Source organism: Arachis hypogaea, chromosome 16, assembly GCF_003086295.3.
Source record: "Arachis hypogaea cultivar Tifrunner chromosome 16, arahy.Tifrunner.gnm2.J5K5, whole genome shotgun sequence".
Classification (NCBI taxonomy): domain Eukaryota; kingdom Viridiplantae; phylum Streptophyta; class Magnoliopsida; order Fabales; family Fabaceae; genus Arachis; species Arachis hypogaea.
In genome coordinates, this window is record NC_092051.1 from 12,784,948 (window position 1) to 12,795,964 (window position 11,017).

At 34.7% G+C, this 11,017-nt stretch overlaps 1 protein-coding gene across 1 annotated transcript; it reads right to left on the reverse strand.

Moving 5' to 3' along the window:
• Positions 1 to 6,029: 6,029 nt before the first annotated feature.
• LOC112756462 (uncharacterized) lies at positions 6,030 to 8,784 on the reverse strand. Its single transcript, XM_025805070.3, has 3 exons — positions 8,419 to 8,784; positions 7,908 to 8,308; positions 6,030 to 7,649 (listed from the first exon to the last, which is right to left on the reverse strand). Exons 1-3 carry the CDS (start codon positions 8,482 to 8,484, stop codon positions 6,341 to 6,343), a joined length of 1,776 nt encoding a protein of 591 aa, XP_025660855.1. The 5' UTR covers positions 8,485 to 8,784; the 3' UTR covers positions 6,030 to 6,340.
• Positions 8,785 to 11,017: the final 2,233 nt, after the last annotated feature.

The window sequence follows — 11,017 nt, forward strand, 5'->3', positions numbered from 1 at the left end:
TTATAAACTCTAGTTATAAAACTCCAATTGAATATTAAAAAGGAAAAGTAATACACTAGACTGTAGGGTGTGGGTATATTTTATAATTCAATTTGGTGAGGTTATAGAAGGCTACCAAATCCTTAGCCTACTAATGTTGTCACATGTAGTGTTCAGAGTCATTAACCTCTGCCTATGGATCCGGAATTCAGAGGGATCATGACTTGTCTTCATACTTAAAATCTATATTCTACATTGTCTCTAGCTATGCTTAAAGATCTGCCTCAAGTGTATGGCATCATACAAGTAGGGAGAGAGTCCTTGAAAAATTTTTCATAGTTTTGGTGCAACACAACATATGAATTTCTGTGGTGGTTTTGCTCCCTGCACGCTTGCTACTCTTGGAAGCATATAGTTTGATTAGCTTGGCCTAGGGTGAAAACATGTACATACTATATTTTTCATTGGGACAGATAGACGATTCTTTTATTCATCACTCCTTAAATAGTTCTTATATATAAAATATTTCTCAAATATTCAAATATAAACCAAGCCAACTGCTGAAACATTCAATCGACTATGTGTACAGTCAATGGCTGTTGACCGCGGTCTTAAGTCAATTCCTCAGTTATCTTATTTAACTTAATATCTATTATTTTCTATATATAATATTTATAATTATATATTTATTACATCTGATATTATTCAATTATTCTAACAGTAATTAAAGAATGCAAACTATGATAAGTTTTTTTTTTTTTGGGTTTCTATGATTAGCTAGTTTTAGATTGTTTATTTTTTTTTCTCCTAATATTTTTGTAGTGGATAATAGTAATTGTGGGTTTGGGCTACTTGATTTGGGTGCATAGTTTTTCGGAGACAAAGCGTGTAACTCATCAGTGGATACTAGAGAGCCCAAGTGAAATGAACTTCTATCGAAAACGAAGTATTCATCCCGAAACAATCTGACAGAAAAAAAAAAACAATGGAAGTACTAACCAAATCTGGGTTGATCGAGTAGTCAGCTCACTCGTTCGCTTAAACAAAGTGTTGGGGTTCAAATCATGCCTTGTGTATGTAGCAACCATTGGCCAGCAACAATTCTTTAAATAGAATTCAGATCCGTAACAGATTAGTCATTAACCTGTCGGGTTGGAGATACCATCAGAAACCACAAAAAAAAAGGAAGTAGTATTAGTGTGTTACTATTATGCCACTCCAGCCAGTTTTTTTGCACTGTAAACTGTAAAGCCCAATGACAGAAAAAAAAAACTGTAAATCCCCTTCATTGTATATATTTCTATTAAGTGATTACAAAAAATGATTAACAGCATAGTTATACTTTGGTAGAAAGAAAGGAAACGCAAAAATTAATTTATTTACTTTCAATGAGAAAGGGTATAAAGTAACAACAGCTGTTTGCCTCTTTTCCTTTCACTCGATTATTGAAGGGTACAAAAGGCCATTTCTTGTTACATTTCATCGTTAGGGAGATTATTGTACGACCACTTTTTCGTTGATCCCTATTAATGCATGCTTAAGTGGAAACAACCTGCAGCCACCAATCGGCAATAGTACAAAGGCTACTCTTCTTAAGCCTTACAACATTTTTTAAACTTCACATCCATATAAATTTCAGAAATTCCTTGCATACTTTTTTTCTTTTGGTCGTAAAATTCCTTACATACTTTTCCTTGCCATAATTGCCACTAACTAATTACTCGGTACCCTCTCTCAATGATGATGTCTCTTGCCCATACTCTTTCTCCGTGGACTTTGAGGTTCATCCACAAAACTATGACTCACTCAATCAAGTACATCCCATTTACGTGACTTTATTATACTCGTATCGTTACTAACTCTATAACATAAACATAGTAGTCTACGATAATCATTTCTTTTCAAGTACAATGTGCTACCAATGTTTTCACCTAGCTAGCTCTAGCGTATACCTAACCTTCTTCTCTTCATCACTTTCCTCATGCCTTAATTAGCTACCTAGATGTAAAAATAAATTCACGGCGGGGTTAACCTCTTTTAATTTATAGACTACTATATATTGATATGTGAAACCAAACTTTATCAACAATTAATTTAAAAGAGCTTAAAATGATCGATACTCTATATGAATATCACATGACAAAAGTTAATTCACATGCTTAAAGATATGAAATTAAATTTTTTTATCAAGAAGAATTAATTGGAGCTTTGCTTTCAAAAGTCGTTACGCATAACCTTCATTGTATATTATTCTCGTATAAATTAAAGTACGAAGAAGCTTGATAGAGTATATTAACATATATATATATAGTGACACAAAAACCATACTCCATGAGTTGTAAAGGAAGATTTGCTCTCTGCAGACTCAGATCTCTATACAACCCGTCCTCTCTTTTTGGCTCATGTTGAATAATTCGACTCCCTATGTTCCTAACTACTCATCATATTAATAATAACACGTTTGTTTCGTACCCTTTTTCTTTTGTAAATATGTGCTTTACATGTTATAATTAACCAATAATACAATTAACTCCCTAATCTATATAGTGGATATTTTAACGATGACACTGTATGAAGATTATATTGATTATATTGTGAACCGTTAGATAAATTAATATTTTTGATTGAATTATTTAACAATTTACAATATAATTTTTATATAAAGATATTATCACAAGTATTCACCACCATGTATATATTACCAGCACATATGAATGATTAATATGTTTAAACAAGAAGAAATGTGCGTTGATTAATATAAATATGTTATTGTGTTACCTTTGTATAAAGTGAATTTAATTTCTTATATAGGTATTGTGGAAATTTAGTATATTTTCAAACTAAAAATATATAAATTTAATTTAACACAATTTTTCATTAATTATTAAAACAGATTTTAAAAAAAAAAAAAAAGGTAATACTAGCAAAGCAAGTTGATGGATTTAGTATGATAGAAGGATGGCAAAGAGGGATACACCAAAAAACAAAGAAAAAGTCTTACAAAGATGGGCTTAAGTCTCTGACTAGAGAATAAAGAACTAAAGAAATAATGGAGCCCTCGTGAGATGCACCTTTTCTTTCGGCACAAGAAATTTAATTATGCTTTCAACGAATATGAAAGGTTAATGTACATATAGCAAGAAAAAAATAATAATAATATTGTGTCAGAGGAGCAGTTCAAGAACACTAATTTGCCAATGGAGCAATACAATCAATGCTTCTTTCTTTGCAATGATAGCAGTGTGTATTTTGTTTATATGAATTCTGAATATGGCAGGCATGTTTTCCCTCTTTCCCACCAATACTAATTCGTTTTTCCAAATACGGCTTATAAAATAATTACATTATTAGCACGTCTATTTCTCTTTCTTTATTTTTCACTCTCATCATAAATTTTATAATATAAATCACTAGCTGTGAAATCAACAACTCAAGTATACTATAGTCTATTAAAATTTTTCCATCAAAATTAAATAGTTCATTATTATTATTATGATGAGAGGGTTTTGTGATGAGCACTTTTAATGAGGGTACCTAACAAGGAAGGTAGGAAGATATTACATAAGATGGGCACAGTTTGAATTTGCATACTCTAATACTAGTGCCTAGTGCCTATGCCAATGCCCAAGGAAGGACATTGTCACTTAAATACAACTATTTCCTTTTCATTGCCTAGAGTTTTCAAGAATTTATTGCTATATTCATTCATATCTCAAGGAAGACATGATCGTATAACCAAAAAACAAGAAAAAGGATGTGATTAGTGCTATCCTCAAGGCATCTATCTCAATAGCATAAAATCATTGATAAATAATATATAATACTGAATTCTTTTTTAAGTTTGAGTAGTTAATATTCATGATCTTGAATTTTTTATTTGATATGTCTATGGTATTTTCAGAAGAGAGATTAGCGTCAAGATTCTAAAGTAATATACACATCAAGTATCAAGTATTATATAACTAAATCTCAATGAATAATATATAGTGGATTAAATTACTTGATCAGTCTTTATGATTTAATTAGATTTATAATTAAGTACTTATAATTTAAAAACTTTTAATTATGCTCTTATACCATTTTGAATTTTAAAAATGAGAATATATTTATATTTATGAATTTAGTCTAAATATGAGTATCTTCAATTTAAAAAAAATATGTTAATTCTAATGATTTTTATACAATAAAAATTTAATTATAAATTTAATGAAATTATAAGAATTTAATTAACCTATAAAATATGGGTAATACTAGGGAGACAAAAAATATAGCCAAAACTTGTCTTATTTTACATTTTTTAATTATCGCAACAATTAATAAATGCTAATAAAACAAGTTATGGTTGTTTTTGGCTAATTTTTTTTGTTACCAAATATTTCCATAAAATATATAGCTTGTAGTAGTATCTTATGAACTTAAGAAATATGAATAGAATTTGCACCTAAAATAATAATTTGCACCGGTCTAGTGGTAAATAGGGAAATATAATCATAGAGTAAGGTGGGAAAAGAATGGCGCTTTTCGAGGAAAAGGGACGTCAAATCTATATTATTGTTGGCACATGAAATGAAATGAAAGGGTGATGCAATCACTTGGAATGAAAGGAAGAAAAGTTGTGGCCTCTTTGGTCAAGATCATAGGGCTCTTAATTTGAATTACCAAGCTTCTAATTACTCCATATTTTTTAAAACAGAATAAAACGGGTAGCAAACAAAACAATTTGCATATGATATATACATGTGCATTGAACATTCAACCTCGGCCAATCCAACAAGTTTTGAAATCAGAGAGCATCATCATATTCCTCTCTCACCACTTCTCAGTTTTGGAAACTCTCAAATGGGTATATTTTGTTCTTTTCTCCTTTGACAGAGAGGATTTTTGACCTATTATAAGTTACTTCAATTATATATTTGCCCAAGCATATGGTTTTCAATAATTTTATGTCACGTTTTAAGTTAGCATTCGCATTCGCATTCACATTCACATTCACATTCACATTTTGGCCTTAAATCAAATCAAATCGGTAATGCAAGTCAATCAGAAAGCTCATTCATTATTCAAACCCATTCTATTCTCGTTTAACTGGCAACAGTTGTATTCTATTGGGTTTGTATTGTATTGTTACACCAAAATAAAAAGTGACAAGAAGGGAATCACTGTAGAAAACGCAATAATGAATCTTTTACAATACAGCAGGCTTTTTCGTTTGCATCAGAGGCCACGCCTCAAAGCTTGCATGTACCATTATTACTAGGCTTTGGAGGTTGTTAAAATCAAGCATAGGAAACCACTGTCAAATTTTTATTTATGGCAGAGACCACAGTCCTCGTACGGAAAATTCAGCAACACAAGAATCTTATAATTTTTTTGCGAATATAATCAACCATCTAACTCTCTGGTACGGAATACATGCACAAATTGCAAAAGCTTGTGACTTGTCAAAGTTAATCACATTTTTACTAATTGCTACTACTAATCACTTTTGATTTCTCGTACTGAGTGCATATTATTAGATTAGATTAGAGTAGAGTGTTAGCTTTGTTCTGTGTAAAAGAGAAAAACCTGACACCACTTTTATCTCTGTTCAGTGTTGTGACCACGTTCAATTAACCTCAAAGTCATGTTCCATGACAAGGACAACCATTGATTCTCGGAACTGTGCCTTTTTAGTTTTTCACCCCTCACCTCACTGTTATTTCTCTTTCACACTAAAATACACCACATGATATCACCCATCAAAAATGGATTGCAAGTTTTGCAATACCACTTCACTTCTTCACACGTAAGACTTGATTGCAATCAGAAATGTAGAAGAAGTAAATGCAGTGTCAGACAACTCATTTATTATTACTATGGATAGATAGATTCATTCATTAATTAAGCAAAGAAAATTTTGAATTCAAGCTTTCTTTGGTCACCAACACCAAACCCTTTTATTTTTCCGTTACCATTACTTACCAAAAGTGACCAACAAAGAGTGGACTACTATTTTCCCAATATACCCTTTTATTAATTTCCCATTTAGAACACGTTCAAGGGTGAACAAGTTTGAAGGCAGACCCAAAAATCAATAGTAGAGAATAGAGATAGAGAGAGTCTTGAGTACTGATATTTCTGTACATCTGATAACATTTAAAAAAAAAAAAAAGATAACTAATAATAAATAAATAAAAGATTGCAAAAAAATAAAAGGAAAAAGGGAAAGGAAAGGAAAAGGTGACAAAATTTTCCGGCAGTCTATTTTTTTCTTTTCCTTGCTTTTGTACAATAAAGTGAAACGAACCAGAGATTCCCTCTGCCGGTAACATCTCCAACAAATTTTGGTTTTTTTTTTTGTTTTCCAGTGAAAAATATCTGATTAGCAGCTCAATGCTTCATACTTCACCGGAATTGGCCTATTGAATCCGACCTGCGAAAGCAAGGTCCCAACTGCCGCCAGGTCGCGGCAGAAAACACCTTGAAAAACTGCAGGATTCACAGTAGATGATGATATTGTAGACTTGTTATTGTTACTCTCCATTGAATCATTGCTGCTGATATTATCAGTGACCAAATTATCTACCTCAATACTATTATTGTTCAATTCAGGAGCAGGGTCCTTGGGTTTCTGTTGCACCATAACTTGCGTGTGTGCGTGCGCGTGTGCCTGTGCAGCTGCATGCAATGCAGCTTGCTTCTTCCTCTGCTTCTCAGCAGCCTCTTCATCTAAGACGGCACTCATCAAATTTGTGTAACCTTTCTGAACCAACCTATACAGCAACAAAGCTGACATCCTGGCCTTCTCCTTGATGGAATCAAGGTCTCGGTCGTCGGCCAGCTCGCACCTTTCGATGAATCCGGTAGCCTTGTCGGGTTTATGCTTTAGAGTGAGCAACACATGAGCCCTCTCCAACTCAGATCTTGAACAACCGCGCCTCACACCAATCAGAGCATAGTAATCTACATTATTCCCAGTCTCCCCTGAAGCCAGCCTCTGCTTCAGCTCTTGAATCTTCACGGCAAGGGCGCAGAGCTTCCCTGGAATTTCCCTGTACCTCACATTGCGCCGCTTCCACGCAGGGCCAGGAAGCTTCCGGTCCCTGAGAATTGAATTGTACAAAAGTTTAAGGTGTTCGAGGTCGTGGAGAGAATCCGGGAGGCAGCGAATTGCTTCGAAGAGGGAAGCTCTGGTGTCAAGGGCTGGAATGCAGGTAGGATCAAGGGCAAGGGTGCGATTGCAGTCCGCTATGGACTCCGCAATGCGGCCGGCAGCGCGGTAGGCGGAGGCTCTATGCATGTAGCATTCTGCCAGGAAGGCCTGAGGTGCAGCCCTGCGACCATCTAGAATCTTGGAGAAATGCCGAATGGCCTCCGAGTGGAGACCCGCATCAAGAGCTGCAAGGGCCGCCGCACGCCGCCGCAGGAGGAATTTGATGTGGCTGAGGAGCTGGGAAATGTGCTCGGCGTCGGTGAGCGGGGTGCGGGGTGGCGTGGCAGGTGGAGGAGGCGGGTTTGTGGTGTTTGAGTCGGCGGAGAAGGGAATGCTGGATAGGGAGAAGCTGTCATCAGACCAGCAGACGCTCTCTCGTCGGAATGCGTCGGTGGCGAGGCGTTTTCCGGTCTGGAGGAGGGCCATTGCGTCCTCCATTAGGCCTAAGTGGCAGCACGCTTGACCCAAAACCAAGTACCTATTCATTTCAATTTTGAAGAAGAAACAATGAGTAACAAACATAAAGTTGTTCTTCAAAAAACGGATGGTACTGGAATAAGTAAAAGTACTTTTCTTTTGCATTCAATTTGATTGGTTTTTTAAGAATAAAAGCTGTAAACCAGTTCTAACTACTTTACTTTATTTATTTACTTTGAGTACTTACTACGCCACACACTTTACTTCATCTCAAATACAAAAACAATGAAACAGAAGCGCCGCGTAGCTGTGAAATTACCTCCATTGCCCTTCCTTGTCGCAGGTTTTACAGAGTCCAGCCATGACCTTCTTCTTCAGATCGGAAACGGAGAAGCACTTGAAGGTTTGGTCCCTCACGGCTTCCTCAGGGGACAGAAGCTTCACTCCTTCCCTGGAAGACCCATCAGAGGAAGAAGAGGAAACAGAACTTGAATCAGCATCACTGGCGATCTTCAAGCTGGGAATGTAGTCCTGAAGCATATCGGCGACATCCTTGTACCGCCGCAGGTACAGCAAGCACCGTGCTCTCAGGTGGAGTGCATGGTCCAGCCTCGGTGATATCGCCAGAGCAGCGTCTAGAAGGTTCAGCGCCGAGGCGATCTCGCTCTGTTCTTGCGTCGCAATGAGACTCCTTGCGTCCTTTATGTACTTGTCAACAATCTGCATAAAAAAACACATTAATGCCCCATTTCAACCGCTTCTAACAAGATTCAAACTTTGCCTCTCTTTTGATCCGATGAGTATACATTAAAAGAACATGATTGCCTCACCTTCCGGTTGGTGAGCCACCAGTGCTTCTTTTCTGTAGCGGTAAGAGAGGGAGAAGTGACTGCCATTGTTGACGATTATGGATGTTGCTGTTGCTGTAGCTACAGATTCAATATTGGACCATCAAATGATCAAAACCCCCTCTCCCGAATTAAAACAGGCACATAATTCCTGTGCTCTCTGATAATAAAGGGAGAGGAATATATAGGAAGGAGAAGAATGAGGAAGAGAGAAAAGAGGGGTTTGAGTTTATATTTGAGACGGGGAAGGGAATGGGCAAGAAGAAAGAGGATTTTAAAATCAGTATTTTTTAGTGTGTGGATTTTCATGTACATGTAAATATAAATAAAAAATAATAAATATAAGGTAAAGTTAATGATGGACATGAACTTACATTAAAAAGAGAAAAGAAATTAATGAAACTAAAATAAATAAATAAATATAAAAGGAAATTTGACAGCTTTGACTCTTATGCTAAAGCTTTCAATCCTTGAAATTCATAGCTGGCAATACACTATAAATTCTCTCTCACTCACACACCTATATGTGGCCTTGTAGCTCTATGACCCTAACGAGCTAATATTCATATTTAATTATTTCTCCTACTTTTCTTAAAGAAATATAATTTTATTTTCATTTTTCATAATCTGGCTGCTCAGCGCCTCAGCCAGTCAAGTGCACCATTCTCACTGGGTATAGCCGGTGCCCCATCACGGGTCCTTGGTCCCAACCACCGGGAAACGATAACTCCAATTTTCCCCAAAAGTAAGCAAAGCTTATAAGATCATCAGCTGACCAATTTGCCCTTCACACGTTGACCAACAATTGTTTGACTAATTTACTCCTTAGCACTTTAGTTTTTCATTTTGGTTTGTTATTCACTTATTTTCCTTTGCATTCAATGGCTCATCATTGACTTTAATTTACTTACTATCATGGGTAAGATATGATTTATTATTATTAGGTGATTAAAATCTTATTTTATATTTAAATTACTATTAGTGAATTCCTTTTACTAATAAGCTTATGCTAAAATATATATGCAAACAAACCATTATAAAATAAATTGATATTACAAATTAGCAATCATCAATCATGAATAAAACATAAAAGAAATAATAATTTAACATGTGACTTTTTATTTAGTGTAATTGATGATGAAATAAATTTTAGTGATTTTCTCCCCCACACTTAATATTACAATCTAACCGTAAAGATAGAATAAAACAAGCTTTAAGTTATTATCATAAAACTTATCATTATTATTCTTTGTTATTGAATGATTATTCTGAATTTAGCATAGAACTTTTTAAGTTGCAATAATCACATAATTTGGCCAAACTACCATAGTTTGATAAATAACGATAATAGTAGTAATAATTATTATGAATACACGAGAGGAGATCATGAGCTGGTGAATCGAATCCAAGTCATCACGATTGTCAATCCTATCCTTTTTATTTTATTCTTTTCTCAATTTATTACTTTTGCAACTCATCTTTACAATAAATTAGGCAGATCATAATTTTCAACAAAAATGCATGTTGTTTGGTTGGTTTGTCATAATAAATTAAAATAAAATAAATGTGTAGGTTGGGGCTTTCACGAAGAAGAAGAAGAAATGAGGGCAAAATAGTAAAAAGAAAAGAAGGGGGTAGGAGCATATTTATGGGAAGTGAGAAAGCGACTCTTCTCCCCCAAGCCACAGGAATCATGCTTTTTTTCTTTTGCTTTTTAATTTCACCCACATTGATTAATGAATGCACATGAACTTTGGATTAGATAGCCAGATGGGGTTGTCTTAAAGGCTCTCTAACTTCCCTTTCCATTGCCCCCACACTCCCATTATAAATATGGCACTATGTTCTTACTCTATATTTTATTTCATGCTCACAGATTTCAACAATAATATTTACTAGGTTTTCAAATTTGTATTGTCATTAATATATGCGTACAAGACAATACCTAGTGTATTCTTTTTGTTACATTCATTTTTTGTTACAAGCTCAAAGGTTTTTAAAAAATAATAGCATGTATGTGTTTTATGAGTAGTTCATACAACCGATTAAATTTTAAATATCTACTCGTATAAAAATTAGTTAATATAAAAATACGTGTTATATTATATAATAATGTTTACTTATTATTTTTAATTTACCCCAATTTTATTTTTTTAATATTATAAATAGAAGATAATGAATTATATAAATTAAAAAATTCTTTAAATAACTTTAGAAAATGAAAAAGTTAATTAATAGTAGTATATATTGAAAATAAAAATAATGTCTCTAAATAGCGAGTCCCCTGCCCCACCCCTCCACCACTTCATGGCCACGTCATCGTGCAGAGGCCAGGCTGTCTCCACGTGGCCATCCCTGAATTGTGGGGCCCACAAAAGAAGGGATCCACACAGCCTTTTTTCTTCATCCAATTTGATGAAGATAAACCTGAGTTTTTGGAGGCTGCCTTTGTTTTTATTCATCTGTTCCATTCTTCTCTTCTGCTGGACCAGTACTATTATTGTGTCATATTGAGGATTGTGTATTATTATTCTATGCCAAGATCATGAGTGTATTCAATGATTTCAGCCTTAGCCTTAGC